Below are 18,975 nucleotides of genomic sequence, written 5' to 3'. Positions count from 1 at the left end.
TACAATTATTGTACTATAAATTTACTATTGTTGTATACTAGTGCTGGGAGTTAAATTTGTTGCAATAAAATTTCAAAAAAATAACAAATGAAAATCTGTGCCTCTGCTGCATGTCTATGTTTTTGGGAAGTCATGGAATGTAATGTAATTTTTTTAGAAAACAATTTGCCTACTTTTGTTTTTAACTTCACATTTCCAGTTTTAATTTTCAATATTATTTTGTAGATTTTCCAATGCAGTCTTTGTGTCCGAATTTCATCTTTACTGTCAAGTTTGACGAAAAACTTTTGCTTAAATTTGTTAAAAAGGTGTCTACCTATATTGAGGACTTGTACCACAAAAAAAAAATCGAGTAGGGAATTATTTTTGTACATTTGTAATGGAAGCGTTTGCTGAAACTTTCAGGTTTAATTAGAGTTTCATATACACACATTGTGTTCCGCAAGTGTAGAGTTTACTTTAGTTTTCATTTGTCAGACAATGTGAAAACTAATACTGAATTGCTACTGGTTGTAGCTTAATCTTTTCCTCATAGCATATTTATTTAATATTTTTCCCGACATGAGGTTGCCCTAATAGATTTATTGTTTGCTCTTTTGTTGCAGATTCTGAACAATGATTGATAATCTCACCGACAAATACATACAGTATGTCCACGAACGATGTCATGATAAGAAATAACAACAAACTACCAACATACGAGTAAACTATTCGAGAAAACAACACTAATTTACTATTTCCACCCAGTAGGCAAGTACTTAGACAAATACATTTGTGCCTACACTGTCTAGGTACCTTTTATTACAACAATATTACAAAACTGTAAGAATGGATGGAAATCACAGAGATGTGAATATTATGTATTTATGCGTAAACACTGTTCTGTTTAGAATAAAAAGAATTGAAATGTAAAATCCTTGTACCTATCTATCCGTGAGAGGCTCTACATGCAAATGCAAATACCTACCTATAGTTTAGCATAAAAATCTTTCACAGGAAAGTGCATCGGAGCCTTTACATGAAATTTAAATAATATGAACTTATTCTGAAATAATTCTTTCAAAGGTGAAATGATTTCCCTTGTATGTTGTAAGAAATGCTTGTTACATTCGAAATAATTCTGAAGACAATTTGGTCAGAATAGAAACACAATGGTTTTGTAACCTGCACACCTTGGCTCTTAGTTCCAATATTATTTCTTTTATCAACGAATCCTCATTTGTTACTTTAAGGACTCTTCATTCACTGGATCTATCCAACAATAACTTGTCAGCAATACCCACAAAACAGTTGAGTAAACTTAGTGCTTTAGTCAATTTAGACTTGAGTGGAAATAACTTCAGCAACATTGACAGCGTTGCTTTCAAAAGTCTGTTCAGTTTGAAATTAGTGAAAATTAATTTAATTCCTAATCTGGACTCGATTGACCAACGTGCATTTGTTGACAATGTACAACTGGAAACTGTTATTATAAACGAGAATATGAATTTGAAACAACTCCCTAGCAAACTATTTCAAGGCAATACCAACTTGAAATCTGTTTCACTAAAAGGAAATTCTTTAAGTCACTTGGAAGCCTCGCACTTTCCACTTGAACGAATTTCATTTCTTGACCTGAGTGATAATCCATTGCATTGCGATTGTAATTTACTCTGGTTATGGATACTTGTGCAGCTGCAAGTAAAATCCACCATGGAAACTACTACAGTAGCTTACGAAATGACTTCAAACACCTCGATATCACCAGGAACAACAACAGAAGCACAAAGAGTAGACCGAATAATTAAAAATAATCACTCCTTGACAATAGTATTGAATAACTTGAAATGTTCCTCTCCACCTGACATCAAAGGACTAGAAGTGAAAGCTGTGCCTGAGAATTCCGTCCATTGTGAAAGCAATACGATGCTTTATGTCTTGTCCTTCATGTTACTCCTTCTATCCTCAGGAGTTATCTGTATCCTTATGTATTTCATATACAGGAAACGTGCCTTGTGGAAGAATAAAATCAACAGGAATCTCAAACACCAAAGTAGCTATGTGGACAACTGCATGAACTCTCATCCTACACCAATTCTAATGTTATATTCTACAGGAGACTCCGAGTATGACCGAAATGAAAAACTCAATAGTTTTCCTAATGGAAAGATATGTTCGAGTGATAATTTCCCAGGACATGTACAAATCTATGACAAATTTACAGGAAAAATTCAAGAAGGCCCACCATCTTATAATGATGACCATATTTATGAAAAGGAACCTTTGTCCAGCAAAAGCTATAATACACACTATCAAACTTTGAATGGGGCAATACCGACATCTGAAACCGAGTATTATCCTAGAAAAATTCCAATAAACGATTCATTTCGTGGTAAAATCAGCAAAACCAATAGTCGTACCAACTTTCCGGGTAAATTTTCTTCCAATGAAAATTTCCATAGTTCACCACCTCATTCGTCACTTGGGCGAAAAACGCCTTCATCTCAAGATGTTCAATACTTTGATCAGTGGAAAAATCACTCCACTGGGGTTTACATGAACCCTCATCAGCATTTGAACATGAATTTAGAATCTAACGGTCCTAGTCAGTCAAAAGAACGGAGATATGATACTAGCAAATCAAGATCTCCAAGAAAACAACAGGCTTCCCCTCATATTGTCTATGTATAGTTGTAAAGGAGCGCACTAAAAATATGTATATAAAGTTATAAAGATTATACTATTATATTAACTTACTTTTCCATCGAATTATGTAAAATAAATAATAACATACATTATGGTTTGGGAAAATTTTCAGGAGTTGATGCTTTTTTCGCCAGAAATTTAAATTACCATGACATACATAGGTTTATTGTAAAAAAAGCTAGATAGTTACCCGTAAACCTTAAAGTATTATTATTACTAGATTTTAAATAGGCATTTATCATACAATTATTGTACTATAAATTTACTATTGTTGTATACTAGTGCTGGGAGTTAAATTTGTTGCAATAAAATTTCAAAAAAATAACAAATGAAAATCTGTGCCTCTGCTGCATGTCTATGTTTTTGGGAAGTCATGGAATGTAATGTAATTTTTTGCATACACCTATAGTTCTTTTGACTTTACAACTCTTTACATTATCAAGAGAACCAAACTTATAGTGAATATGAACATTGAACAAGTTCATGAATGAAAACGAGCCAAGTTTTCCATCGGAAATAAAAGTTCTTTTTGTTTTTAGTTACATGCTGCGCTCTATCTACTGTCTCAGATGCAGTTTTAAAGGTCTCAAGGCTCTTTCATTTCATCTAAAGTTGAAGAAATCTTCAGTGAGCACTGACCAGGGGAAGTCATACAAAGGGGAACAATAATACCTCCAACATCAGACGAAGAGACACGTATAAGTACCTACAATTGAACTTAAAATTAAGTGATAAAGGTTGAAAAAACCTGGATGCAGAGTTTCAGAACTAAATCTACGTGGAAATCTAGTACGAGTATATGTAAAAGGAATAAATTGAGCATACTTAAGTTCTTGTGACGAGTGGTATTCTTGATTAAACACAACCTTGATAAATTTTATGTCTTGACTTGGACTCGATCCACCAATACCTAGTTTTGAAGTCTACCGTGTTAAGCACTACACTACACCATTGACTCCATAAAAAAAGTACCTACCTACCTACCTCTTGGAATCACTAATATTACATGTTAGCTATCAGACCAATGCGTGAGAAAATGATTAAAAATTCATTAAGTCACCAACTGGGTATTGCTTTTAACGACACTATTTCCAATAATTGCCTACCTAGGTTATATGTTTTGAAATCTTCTGAATACCTAGGTTCTACAGGCCTAGAGCTGGAGGTACCTGTTTATACCAGATGAATGAGTTGGGTTTATGTCAAGTACATGAATCATACCTATTTATTCTTGGAAAATATTAAATTAACGAAATTGTACACAAATGAGATTGACCTTCCTACCTCCAAACACAAAGGAAATTTAATTTTGCAGGAAATGGCAAATTGTTAGACATGACGTCATGATAATATATCAGAACGATTACTAAAATTAGTTTAAAAGTGAATCTTAACTCTTAAGAAACCATAGACTCCATAGAGTAATAAAATTGTTAAAATTTCCTCCATTGCCCCACGTAGAGTATTACCTGGAAAATATTAAATTAACGAAATTGTACACAAATGAGATTGACCTTCCTACCTCCAAACACAAAGGAAATTTAATTTTGCAGGAAATAGCAAATTGTTAGACATGACGTCATGATAAGTTCAGCAATGTGTATACCTACCAAAACGTGTAGCGGTCAGATTTTGTATATTGACTGGGTTAACATGGTTCGCGATAGCATACGTGGATATTATGTTTTCATTGACACATAAATCGATCTTTATATCGAATTCAACTTATACAAAGTCTTTGGTGAAATCCTGATTATCTTCAAAGTATTCATGTAGGGCTCACGTAGGTACATACATAGGAAATCCCTATAAGTTCTCAAAGGAAGATTGCCTAGTCTTACAAGCAGATGAATTGATTCATTCGATTTAATTGAAATTAATTGGTCAATGACCTATACCTACCATTCAGACCATTTAGCTGACCAATTGATAACAAGTTTGATCATGGGTGAATCAACATATTAATATGAGTGGGGACTGTACTGTAATAGTTATGATGAAGTATTTATTAAGGTAACCTAACCAGTGTTTGCTAACCAGTACCTACCTAATGTATAAGAAACAGTAAAGTTCGTTATTCAATAGCATTTTCTTTATATCTCCTGATATTAACTTAGTAATGTCCTTGTTTGTTTCAGATACATCAAAAGAATTAACAAAACATGAGTTTCAACAATACATGAGCAGCGCGAACAACCAAGAAAGGAAAATGATTTCACTCTGAAGTATTAAATTTTCGAACGAAAATAAAAGTTCCTAATATACATTTAAATACTAATAAAAAAGTACCTAAAGTCTAATATGGGGGTGAACATTCGAAACTTTATTGGACTCCAAGCCCTAGTGGGGTGTCTACTGCTGCTGACAGTAAGACAGTTATCTTGTGAGCTGGCAGAACAGTTAGACTGCCCGGAGGAATGTGACTGTCATTATTTCCGGATTAATTGGGTTATCGATTGTTCCGATTTGAACCTAACTGACATTCCCAAGGAAGGGTTGGATTTGAATGTCTACATTCTGAACATGAATTCCAACAACATGACTACCATCTCACCATTCCCTGACGACATCAAGATTCGAACCCTGGAGCTGAGTGACAATTTGCTAACCAGTGTCAAAAGGGATTCCTTCTCAACTCTGAAATATTTGTTGGACATTGATCTGTCTCTCAACTACATCACCTCTGTTGATCCAGAAGCTTTCTTGTAAGTATACCTAATAAAATACGTAGGTATTATTCAAAAAGAACCACTATTTTCATATTTTCTGTTTAGCTGAAACTCCTGGAGAATTTTTACCAGACACATTGCATTTTTTATTGGACTGTTGTATCTGTAGATGCATTCAAATAAAAAGCTCACGTACTATGAATATACAAACTATATGCAGGAATAGCTGGAATAGTATAAACCCCTCACTGTACCGTACAAAATTAGCAAAATGAAGAAATATGTACTCGTACATTCCTTCAGCTTTCGGAAAATTTTGATTTAATTAAATAAAACAAGTGAGTTGATTATAATATAGCTTACAGATGTTTATAAAATATGAATGTTTCATGCTTTTCCTTTCTGTTTACTGTGCTACTGGGTAGCTTTTTTAACTTAAAAAAACGTAAATTAATATTTAAAGAGAAAAAAAATTAAAATGAAGATTCTGATTTACAGACCCTTCTAATGCTGCCATTGTTCGGTACTTTCGGTACTTATGTTACAGGATAAGCCCGGAGGGCTGATAATCTTAGGATTTCCCGGTAAAATTTAATATGTACCAATTTCCTGGTAAAATCTAGGACATCCCTGTACTATTACCGGGAAATGGAGACATATTCTACATTCGTTTTACCGGGAAATCCTAGGTTTACCCACTCCGCTCTCCGGATTTCATGCTTTTCCTTTCTGTTTACTGTGCTACTGGGTAGCTTTTTTAACTTAAAAAAACGTAAATTAATATTTAAAGAGAAAAAAAAATTAAAATGAAGATTCTGATTTACAGACCCTTCTAATGCTGCTATTGTTCGGTACCTTCGGTAGTTATGTTACAGGATAAGCCCGGAGGGCGGATAATCTTAGGATTTCCCGGTAAAATTTAATATGTACCAATTTCCTGGTAAAATCTAGGATATCCCTGTACTATTACCGGGAAATGGAGACATATTCTACATTCGTTTTACCGGGAAATCCTAGGTTTACCCGCTCCGCTCTCCGGACTTATCCTGTAACAGTTTTACCTAGAATCATTTTCGACCTTGGTCACTGTAGCCAAACTAAAACATGTCTTCATGCATGATTTTGCCTTTCTTATCCCTTTGGGCCTTTGAAGCTTTATTTTTCCCCAGAGTGGCAGGGTCACCCTGTCTTTTTTTTTTTTTTTTTTTTTTTTTTTTTTTTTTTAATTCCATGACGCCTTATAGGGGCCTTGTTTAGCACCTTTTCTAATTGACTTCTAATACAGCTGATTGAACTATAGATACTGGGACATAAATTGCTCCAGAAATTCATTTGCTGTTACTTTTCCGCTGGGTATATTGAGGAAGCATTGCTATCAGCACACACCCATCTGTGTTCTCCGAGATATCAGATAACATACTGCACTCCAGCATTGACAACACATAAATATCGTGAACGTCAATATTGTGTGTTTATACAAAATATAAATTTCTAGATGATACCTTGTGTAATTTCATATGAGAGTTACCCAACCTGGGGTTTGGAGGGGAGTCACTTCCAGGAAAACAGTTCGCTAGACTCGCATGCTAACGAGAAGTTTAGGAACCACTGACCTGCAGTATGTTGCTAAATTGCGATAAGACATAAAGATATAGGGTATAACCAGTTGACACGTATGTGGATTATATCTTAGTAAAAAGCACAGAATACATTTTGACGGTTTATCTACTGGGTTACGGGGTATCTACCTACATATTTACGTATTTAGCAGAATACTAAGTATTCTCAGTCTTAGATCATGAGATCATGACATTCATGACTAATGAGGCGGAATGAAATTTTGTTTTATTCAGATACCTACCTACAAAAGATGGATAAGTAATTACTCCAGCATTGACAACACATAAATATCGTGAACGTCAATATTGTGTGTTTATACAAAATATAAATTTCTAGATGATACCTTGTGTAACTTCATATGAGAGTTACCCAACCTGGGGTTTGGAGGGGAGCTACTTCCAGGAAAACAGTTCGCTAGACTCGCATGCTAACGAGAAGTTTAGGAGCCACTGAGCTGCAGTATGTTGCTAAATTGCGATAAGACATAAAGATATAGGGTATAACCTGTTGACACGTATGTGGATTATATCTTAGTAAAAAGCACAGAATACATTTTGACGGTTTATCTACTACGGGGTATCTACCTACATATTTACGTATACGTATTTAGCAGAATACTAAGTATTCTCAGTCTTGGGTTTGGAGGGGAGTCTAGCGAACTGTTTTCCTGGAAGTGGTCCAGGAAAACAGTTCGCTAGACTCGCATGCTAACGAGAAGTTTAGGAACCACTGAGCTGCAGTATGTTGCTAAATTGCGATAAGACATAAAGATATAGGGTATAACCAGTTGACACGTATGTGAATTATATCTTAGTAAAAAGTACAGAATACATTTTGACTGTTTATCTGTATTCTCAGTCTTAGATCATGACTAATGAGGCGAAATGACATTTTGTTTTATTCAGATACCTACCTACAAAAGATGGATAAGTAGTCAATTATAATAACAATAGGCAAAGCTAACGATGGACAACTGCTATGCAAATGTAAACTAGTCTTTGATATGCACGTGAATTCAATATTATCTTTGATCGAATGGTCGCAGGATTCATCTAACGATTCAACAACTTCAAACCTCATGTTGGTATACCTACCTACCTTCCAACAAAAACATCATTACTTTGATTAAGTTAAATAATAATAAAATCATATTTATATTTTTATGTCTTGTACAATGTACATACGTGATGGTAGCCGTGGTACTCGTATGTATGAGTACATAATTCACATCCTCTCACCAGTACAAGGAAGTTAACATTCGTTACAATTTTATTGTTCTACCCAATGAAATACTAAGTAGATAACAAAATAAAATAGACAATTTGCTAGAACTCTCTCTCCTACATTTAGCACTGTTAAGAAAGGTCATCGAATTAGCTATCAACAGATAATAATAGAAATAGCAAACACGAGGAATGTGATTGCAGTAGGGCTTACTTTTACTTCCACTGTTACCTGGCTTGGCAAGGACTTGACATGCACTCCTAATTGATTATTATTGGCATCAGAAAGGTCATCGAATTAGCTATCAACAGATAATAATAGAAATAGCAAACACGAGGAATGTGATTGCAGTAGGGCTTACTTTTACTTCTACTGTTACCTGGCTTGGCAAGGACTTGACATGCACTCCTAATTGATTATTATTGGCATTGTCATGGTTTGGTTCTACTTTTTCCGTCCGCTCTTTCTAAAATAGAAGGTTATTTGAGATTTCTAGACAGACACACACACAGACACACGGACAGACAGACAGACAGACAGACACACACACGGACCAATGGCTGAAACTTTGGATTTAGGGACCGGTAGGCAGGAAGGAGAGTTCGCCTAAAGAATATCCTTTGATGTGAGAAAAATGTTGTTAGCGCCTCGCAGGAGAGCAAGAGCTCATCCTAGGCAAGATGTTCTGGAGAGTTTAAGTGTTTAAGAAGAGTTTTAAGAAATAGGCCCCTGATATTTCAGGTAGGTACCTACTTGGATGGAAGAAATTGTCTTTGATTGAATCCCACCCATTGATTGAATTTCAATAATAAAGAGTAGAGGTATTAACTATTATTAGATAGATTATTACTATGAAACATCAAGATTATGAAACAGAAAGGCCTTCTCTTTCTTTTATAGCACATTGCATAGTTAAAATAATTTTAAGGCGTACATAGAAAATTTTCTTGAAGGGACTCATACACAGACGAAGATATTCTTCACCACCAGACCTAGCCCTAAATCTTGAAACTTGAAAATTCCATGCTTTGCCTGGGATTGAACCAGTATCCTCCTGTTTATCAGACGGGGACCTTGACCACTAAGCACGAAGGCAGATAGCTGAACAACTGAGCATTTCTCTATCAAAACTTTCTACTAAACTCTACCATTTATACCTAAGAAGTTTGCTCCTCGGTTGATTTATTTACTTCTTTTTTTTTTTTTTAGCATACCATTTTTTGTTTCCTAAGGTCAGGTCTGAATTTAGGATTTCCTTAGAAGTTCGGGAAGAGAATAAGGAAAGTAGCAAAGGTTGGTTCTTGGTTGCAATGTGTTTAATTGGGTATGGGCAAATATCACAACTTCCTAGTTCTCTTAAAATAATTTACGCTTAGAAAATATTACTTCTTGCGTAAATATAGTCAAGGCTGAGGAGTGAAAATGATTCAAGAGATGAAAAATACTCCAAGGGGGGTTCTACCTTCCACTTAGAGCCCTTACTCCAGGTTACAATCCTGAAGTTGTAACATAATGAACTCCTTATTTCTCCTTTTTTGCAATTCTTCAATGTTCCTGCTTGTTGTATTACTTCCCACAATCCGCGAGAACTTTCGCTTTTTTGGGGGGAAGAAAAACGTCTTGAAAAATTCCTTTTGATTGGGATTTTCCCACATTATGGTTTGGGAAAATTTTCAGGAGTTGATGCTTTTTTCGCCAGAAATTTAAATTACCATGACATACATAGGTTTATTGTAAAATAAGCTAGATAGTTACCCGTAAACCTTAAAGTATTATTATTATTACTAGATTTTAAATAGACATTTATCTTACAATTATTGTACTATAAATTTACTATTGTTGTATACCAGTGCTGGGAGTTAAATTTGTTGCAATAAAATTTCAAAATAACAAATGAAAATGTGTGCCTCTGCTGCATGTCTATGTTTTTGGGAAGTCATGGAATGTAATGTAATTTTTTAGAAAACAATTTGCCTACTTTTGTTTTTAACTTCACATTTCCAGTTTTAATTTTCAATATTATTTTGTAGATTTTCCAATGCAGTCTTTGTGTCCGAATTTCATCTTTACTGTCAAGTTTGACGAAAAACTTTTGCTTAAATTTGTTAAAAAGGTGTCTACCTATATTGAGGACTTGTACCACAAAAAATTTGTACATTTTAATAGATCCATCTATGGATATATTTTCTTCCACCATGGAACAACCAAAGATTGCTAATTTTTGTTTGTACCTATGTATACTTATCTTATGATGTAAATATTTTAATTTCTTTACTAATTTAACACATAATATTGTTCAGATATTTTGTCTAATTTCTAACTGATCACTATTGTATTCATTTTGTTGAAAGGGTTCGTTAGGAAGGAATTTGTTTGAAAGGTATTGGTCCTTTTCAATGGTCGAGTGCGAAATTTGATCTACCGATCGATAGTGTTTACCTCTCTTCTGTGAAATCTTGAAAAGAAGGTAGAAAAAAGAGAATGTTTAATGAAATTGAATTTAATTTCAAAATATAAAAAATCAAAAATGGATTTGATCAATTAAATTAATGGTACTTGAGTCCTGTTTGTTTATTTTCTTAATTTGATTGTAGATGTCAGGTCAAGTAGGTAAAAAAGTATGACTTCAAATCAATGCTACATTGCATAACCATGTTCGGAGGTTCAAGGGTTTAACGTCACTTTTAGTAATACTTCGGGCACCATTCGGCGACAAGCTACTCGCCTCCTCAATTTAACCTTACCCAGCCTGAGTGGGGTCGGGAACCCAGCAGTACGCAATTGACCAGATGGTCACCTCTCCAGGTACTAACCACGCGTAACGTTGCTTAACGCGAATATCGCGAAAAATTTGCGGACACCGCAAATAATTCACTAATACCGCAAACAATGCCCGTTCCCACGGACAATCCGCGGTTACCGTGACGTTATACAAAGTCAATACCTACAATATAGTAGGCAATTTATTACCTATGGCTGTTAAGAGGTTAACTAATACTATTATCATCTCATAATATCAATATTATCAATGGAATCCAAAATACACACATAGAGAACCCGGGCGGGAATCGAACCCGCGGCCTAGCGCTTACAAGGCAGACGCACTACCAACTAAGCTAACTAGGCTGGCATAGAGAACATTAATTAGAATTAAAACAAGACCAAGCAAGCAGTAGAAACGCAGAGCTTTTCCATTGAAAAGCAATAAATCCTCAACGTTCTCCTTCTCCTCTTCCTTTCGATCATTTCATCCTCTTCCTCTCCCCAAATATGTCCCTGTCACAATCAGGTAAGTCTTCTGAAGATCCTAGAGACTCAAACCGAGTCTTATTACTTTCAAGGGAGTTATTTCTCTTCAGTTCCAGTTCGTTACTTGACATAACGTCTATTAAATTTAACCGAGTGACTCACCACTCTTTAACCCTGGGTTAGAGAAGACTCATGATTCACTTTATAAACAATTCACATTCATACAGCAAATAAGATTCCGTGACCAAGCAAGCAGTAGAAACGCAGAGCTTTTCCATTGAAAAGCAATAAATCCTCAACGTTCTCCTTCTCCTCTTCCTTTCGATCATTTCTTCCTCCTCTTCTCCTTCTCACCTCTCTACGGTTCACAATTTATTCAAACAAAAGCGAGGAAAAAACTGTGGCGAAAACGAAAATTGAAAAGAAAGCAGAAGGGGCGATAAAGAACTGGAAGGGGCAGAACAGATAAAGATATTCAATTAGGGTATTCGACACTTTTTGTGTAATTCTTTCTCTTGGAAAGGTCCATGACAAACATTAATGCTAAATTGCGGAACGAGAAAGAGGAGGATTTTTTGTATCTTTTGAAACCACGGATAAACACACATTTTCCAGTCCGTCCCCTGTTTTTCTCTTTTTTCTTTCAATTTTATTGCTTTGTTAGTTGCAAACTACCCCTCCCTGTAGGGCAGAACGTAAAAAGTACCTATAGATGCTAAACAAGTAGATTATACACACAAAAATTCCAAGTTCGATATGTCCCCTTGATGAATAGCCATTGGTACGAGTACTTGCGGACATTTTATTCCTGTTTCTGATCTATTGGCTGTCTACCAAACATTAATGCTAAATTGCGGAACGAGAAAGAGGAGGATTTTTTGTATCTTTTGAAACCACGGATAAACACACATTTTCCAGTCCGTTCCCTGTTTTTCTCTTTTTTCTTTCAATTTTATTGCTTTGGTAGTTGCAAACTACCCCTCCCTGTAGGGCAGAACGTAAAAAGTACCTATAGATGCTAAACAAGTAGATTATACACACAAAAAATCCAATTTCGATATGTCCCCTTGATGAATCGCCATTGGTACGAGTACTTGCGGACATTTTATTCCTGTGTCTGATCTATTGGCTGTCTGTCTAACCTTTGAGAGATTTTTGAGTTGTCTGAAGACACCAAAAAATCTTTCAAGTGACTCACCACTCTTTAACCCTGGGTTAGAGAAGACTCATGATTCACTTTATAAACAATTCACATTCATACAGCAAATAAGATTTGCTGTATGAATGTGAAAACAGTGGCAGGGGCTTAATATTATTTCGGGGGACAGGTTTCGCTTGGGGACCCGCCCTGGTTCAATTGTGAATTGAGAGGGGATGGTGGTTGCTCCACAAAATACATAGAAAGAGGGGCTTTAAATGCCTGAGGACCCTTGGGGGGCTGCGAGGGTGTTGGATATAGGTCAGTGAATGAAAACTGAACGAGAGTAAACCGGCGTTAAAAATGAAAACATAAATACGACTATATAGGTACGTTCCTACAGACAAGGACCCTTGGGGGGCTGCGAGGGTGTTGGATATAGGTCAGTGAATGAAAACTGAACGAGAGTAAACCGGCGTTAAAAATGAAAACATAAGTACAACGTACAACTATATAGGTACGTACCTTCAGACAAAAAAAATCTTCTCCTACCCAATTTTCAAAAGATCGGCAAGGTATCCATATTGGGTAGTTATTTAGTCACTCCATCTTCTTCCTGGCTCTTCAATAACCGAAATTCATTTGTCTCAGAGGATAAAAGTGCCATAAACGACATTTAAATTCTATTAACTAGATTTATTTTTACCGAGAACAAAAAATGCCAAGAAAAAAGGAAAGGTTTGAAAAAGATTAAATTTAAGGGCAGAAATGTTTTATGACAAGGGAAAACTTTGGGGTGGAAATAGTAATGGGACTTTTGGAGTAGGGATGAAACCGAGAGAGAAAAAAAAGGAAGAATACCTATGAAGAAGAAAAGAGAGAAAAATTGTTTTAAACATTTTGAAAGCTGGACAGTTTCCAAACATATGTTCATTTTAAATTACTTTCCTGTGGCATCTTTAGTGCTTCATTATTTCTGACTTGAAACAACCCAGTGTTCTTTTTAGCTTTTCACTCTCTTACAAAGTGAAGTGCAAAATTTTTTTTAATAAATTTCAAGTGCTAGGATTTAATTCAAAAGTCAAAGTCGGAACTTAGCACACAAAATTACACAGTAGGGAAAGCTGGACAGTTTCCAAACATATGTTCATTTTAAATTACTTTCCTGTGGCATCTTTAGTGCTTCATTATTTCTGACTTGAAACAAAGGGAAGTGTTCTTTTTAGCTTTTCACTCTCTTACAAAGTGAAGTGCAAAATCTTTTTTACTAAATTTCAAGTGCTAGGATTTAATTCAAAAGTCAAAGTCGGAACTTAGCACACAAAATTACACAGTAGGCAGGTACCAACTTCCTTGGATTTCTGTGTCGTTATTTCTGTCTGATTAGAGATCTTGAGAACTGAAGAGGGGGTAAAACTTCGCAAGTTCACAGATCTGTACCTACCTATAGACGTGTACGTCATATCAGATATTATTTTATTATATTTCATAAAGAACTTGTTCTTACTTATACCTATATCCACTTTTCCATTACCTATGTGCACCTATCCCATTATTTCTATCCATAGGTAGTAGGTACGTACTCGAATGTCTCGAAGAAACCTTTTATCGTCCGGCAATCATCAATGTTTTCATCGACCTTTATACTTTTCTTCATCGTACCCTCGATACAGCAAGAGATAACAAATAGGTGCATTACTTTTTATAATATAAGGAAAGTAGAATTGGATCTTGGATAGCACGTTGAACGCACCAAGTTTCGATGGATCTCTGAAACATTACGCCTTGTTTGTATCTGGATTCTGGATAGATGACCGCATCTGGGTGATCACGTATTGGTGGCTTTTCCCAGCCCTACTCAGGCTCTGCTAGGTATGAGGAGGTGGGTATGTTTGGTATAGGAGGAGGTAACCGAATGGAGGGTAAGACCGCATCTGGGTGATCACGTATTGGTGGCTTCTCCCGGCCCTACTCAGGATCTGCTAAGTATGAGGAGGTGGGTATGTTTGGTATACGAGTAGGAGGAGGTCGCCGAATGGAGGGTGAAACCCTCGTTACTCGAAACCTCAGCAGTTATACAGATGCCAAGCACAGTCAACAAGATGTCCTGCACTTGTGACATTTGTTTACACTAAAATTGCGAGGAAAACTCCGTCAGATTATAATCTCAAGCTCACACAAGAGAACGTGAAAATGAACTTTACAACGAGACAGAAACGGAGGAAAATTAAAAGGAAAAACTGAGAGAACTTTTGACAAGTTATTAGAAATTCTTTTCATTTCGTTGAATAAAAAAAAAAGTTCAAGACAGTTTGACTTTGTGTTACGGATGCACAGGAGCCCAGAAATTAATACAACGCAACGGTAGGTAGGTACTCGGTATAGCAGGTACCTAAAACATGGTACCTACCTACATACAATCATGTATTGTTTCAATGGTCCCCTCTTTACTCGGAGGTGACAGATTAGGCCTCTTTCCTCTATTTTTCTAGATTTTGGTTGAAAAAGAAAAAATAAATAAAAAAATGTACCAACGAATTCAGAAAAAATGATCTCAATCGCCCCAGCTGGGATTCCACCTCTCCTCAAAAAAAAAAGTTCAAGACAGTTTGACTTTGTGTTACGGATGCACAGGAGCCCAGAAATTAATACAACGCAACGGTAGGTAGGTAGGTAGTTACTCGGTATAGCAGTTACCTAAAACATGGTACCTACCTACATACAATCATGTATTGTTTCAATGGTCCCCTCTTTACTCGGAGGTGACAGATTAGGCCTCTTTCCTCTATTTTTCTAGATTTTGGTTGAAAAAGAAAAAATAAATAAAAAAATGTACCAACAAATTCAGAAAAAATGATCTCAGTCGCCCCAGCTGGGATTTTAACCACCTCTCCTCTCCTGCCTCTCATGAGACTGATTTCACTCTGACACACACCAAACTCTCAAAGTTCACCGGTTTCCGAGTTCGAACCCTTCCAATTCCAGAAATTTGTCCTGTAATATTAGGTAGACATTTTGGAATTTTACAACAATACCTAATACTCTTATTATGCATCCTCCAGGTAGTCAGGCTATGCAAACTTGGTATACTTCCCAATTCCCATGGTATAGGCCCTGCCATTAGTATGGCATCTAGCTATATCATCTAGCTATGCTGTAGGTAGGCACTTGAGTCTTGTGTATCTCACATTGGAGGTATCTTTCCTCCTGAGGGAGGGAGGAAGGGAAAGAAAGGTACAGAAATGTTTTAATTGCGAAATAAAAAGATCGAGTGAGAAATTTCTTGAATATCTTTCCTTCTCTTCTCTCTCTCTCTCTCTCTCTCTCTCTCTCTCTCTTTCTCTTTCTCTCTGTCTAGAAAGAGTCTCTTTATTCACGGAACATGCATATAAAAATATTCCCAAGTCAATGACAAGGATGAAGAAAAGATGTGGAGAGACAGGAGAGAGAAACAGGAGTGGAAGAAAAAGGAGAAAGTTAAAAAAAGGAGCGAAATAGAGCAGACGTGGGAGGGCGAAATAGGAAGATAGTTAAAAAGAAAGGGAGAGAGACGTGGGAGGAAAAATAGGAAGAGGGTTTGAAAGGAAGAGAGATAGAAAAGACATGAGAGAGAGAGATGGGAATAGAAGATGGGAAGAAAGAAGGGAAATGGGAAGGGAAAGAAAGGAGACAAGGGAGGGAAATAGAGATTTAAAAGGGAAGAGGGAGAGAGAGTGAGAGAGAGAGAGAGCAAAGGAGCGAAATAGAGCAGACGTGGGAGGGCGAAATAGGAAGATAGTTAAAAAGAAAGGGAGAGAGACGTGGGAGGAAAAATAGGAAAAGGGTTAGAAAGGAAAAGAGATAGAAGACATGACAGAGAGAGAGAGAGATAGGACTAGAAGATGGGAAGAAAGAAGAGAAATGGGAAGGGAAAGAAAGGAGACAAGGGAGGGAAATAGTTAAAAGGGAAGAGGGAGAGTGAGAGAGAGAGCGAGAGAGAGAGAGGCGAAATAGGAAGATACGAAGTAGAATAAGAGAGAAGGAGGGAAAAATAGGGAGAGAGTTCAAAGGGAAGGAAGAGAGAGGGATAAATTCCCTTTTTGCATACACCTATAGTTCTTTTGACTTTACAACTCTTTACATTATCAAGAGAACCAAACTTATAGTGAATATGAACATTGAACATGGAACAAGTTCATGAATGAAAACGAGCCAAGTTTTCCATGGGAAATAAAAGTTCCTTTTGTTTTTAGTTACATGCTGCGCTGTATCTACTGTCTAGTCTCAGATGCAGTTTTAAAGGTCTCAAGGCTCTTTCATTTCATCTAAAGTTGAAAGTCTAAAACCTGGATGCAGAGTTTCAGAACTAAATCTACGTGGAAATCTAGTACGAGTATATGTAAAAGGAATAAATTGAGCATACCTACTTAAGTTCTCGTCACAAATGGTACTCTCGATTAAACACCACCTTGTTAAATTTTATGTCTTGACTTGGACTCGATCCACCAATATCTAGTTTTGAAGTCCACCGTGTTAAGCACTACACCATTGACTCCATAAAAAAAGTACCTACCTACCTACCTCTTGGAATCACTAATATTACATGTTAGCTATCAGACCAATTCATGAGAAAATGATTAAAAATTCATTAAGTCACCAACTGGGTATTGCTTTTAACGACACCATTTCCAATAATTGCCTACCTAGGTTATATGTTTTGAAATCTTCTGAATACCTAGGTTCTACAGGCCTAAAGCTAGAGGTACCTGTTTATACCAACGTGTAAATTTCAAGCAACATGTTGAATGGGGGGCAGTATAGTAGGTAAGCCTAACATTATACTAGTATAATAGGACTATAGCAGCGGTTCTCAACCTTTTTTTTTTGCCCGTGTACCCCTTGGTTACCCGGATTTAATCTCACGTACCCCCGCCACAATAGGTACTGCTGTAGGTACAACTTCCCCCATTCTCGTTACTTCAATCTCTTTGGTACCTTGCATGCTAAAAGTGAAATCCATTCTAAGCTAATCCTTAGTGTGTCTACCCATAGGCAGAAAGGTAGACAATGTAGACATACATTCGTCACCCCCGCCACCATCATAATGAGTACCGGGTACCCATACCTACGTTGATGTGTACCAATACTACTAAGTTCTAAACACACTCACCTTTAAAAAAAGTATAAGTATTTCAGTACCTACCTTGAAGTCAAAATTCAGTACTTTTCTGGACTGTACTGCACTAATGAGCCGTCAAAATTCAAAATTTGTTTTTGTTCGCCATTATACTCCCAGGGGTACGCGCACCCCCGGTTGAAAATCGCTGGATTATAGGTACGAGTATACGAAACTCATAATTACAATAATTTGAAAGGCCCATTTGCTACTGTGGGTTTTTCTTGTTTAATTATTACCTAGCACGATAACAGCATTGTTTGGTTGACCTCCCCTCTGCCTCATACGTTATGTATTGTTGGGAAAAAAAGTCCTATTAAGAGATTAATACAGAAATGTTTCCCGTGGAATGACCAAATAAGCTTATCAACGAATCTTGCCAGATACCTTAGATTAGATTAAGTAATTGCAAAGCGAAATCTTCAGTGAGCACTGACCAGGGGAAATCATACAAAGGGGAACAATAATACCTCTAACATCAGACGAAGAGACACGTATAAGTACCTACGATTGAACTTAAAATTAAGTAATAAAAGGCTTTACTCTTATAAAATGACAAAGTCCTTTTGCTGATAAGTCCCTTTACCCCAAGAGTAAATGGACACGATAATATGAGTAGGCTAGTACTCGTACAAAATGACAAAGTCCTTTTGCTGATAAGTCCCTTTACCCCAAGAGTAAATGGACACAATAATACGAGTAGGCTAGTACTCGTACTATTGTGGTCCAATTTTCAATTTATATGGAGTACAAAGTTATCTCCCGTTTGTAGAGTAACTTCTGTGTGTATATTGTACCTACCATCAGTGGTTTGATAGAACTGAGACCATGTACCTAAGGTATCTGCATACTAACCTAGACACATTGTATGATGTACCTATATCGTACTATTGTGGTCCAATTTTCAATTTATATGGAGTACAAAGTTACCTCCCGTTTGTAGAGTAACTTCTGTGTGTATATTGTACCTACCATCAGTGGTTGGATAGAACTGAGAACATGTACCTAAGAACCTAAGGTATCTGCATACTAACCTAGACACATTGTATGATGTATATCTACCATCAGTGACTTGTAAAATGACAAAGTCCTTTTGCTGATAAGTCCCTTTACCCCAAGAGTAAATGGACACAATAATACGAGTAGGCTAGTACTCGTACTATTATTGTGGTCCAATTTTCAATTTATATGGAGTACAAAGTTACCTCCCGTTTGTAGAGTAACTTCTGTGTGTA

General features: G+C 36.3%; 2 protein-coding genes across 2 annotated transcripts in view; both read left to right on the top strand.

Moving 5' to 3' along the window:
* Positions 1 to 615: 615 nt before the first annotated feature.
* On the top strand, positions 616 to 2,837 carry LOC108253771 (SLIT and NTRK-like protein 6). The gene is made up of 2 exons (XM_017448370.2): positions 616 to 647; positions 1,095 to 2,837. The coding sequence occupies exons 1-2, from the start codon at positions 616 to 618 to the stop codon at positions 2,668 to 2,670; spliced, it is 1,608 nt and encodes a 535-aa protein (XP_017303859.1). The 3' UTR covers positions 2,671 to 2,837.
* A 1,986-nt stretch (positions 2,838 to 4,823) lies between these two features.
* Positions 4,824 to 18,975, top strand: part of LOC103519705 (leucine-rich repeat-containing protein 15) — a gene marked incomplete at its 5' end in the record, with an annotated part of 32,289 nt that continues 18,137 nt past the window's right edge. The window contains 1 exon segment of the mRNA XM_026831204.1: positions 4,824 to 5,390. Within this exon segment, the coding sequence (XP_026687005.1) occupies positions 4,987 to 5,390 (404 nt within the window).

This window comes from Diaphorina citri, unplaced genomic scaffold (assembly GCF_000475195.1).
Source record: "Diaphorina citri unplaced genomic scaffold, Diaci psyllid genome assembly version 1.1 scaffold67, whole genome shotgun sequence".
NCBI lineage: Eukaryota > Metazoa > Arthropoda > Insecta > Hemiptera > Psyllidae > Diaphorina > Diaphorina citri.
The sequence above is the reverse complement of the archived record's forward strand: the minus strand, read 5'-3'. Positions and strand labels throughout refer to the sequence as shown.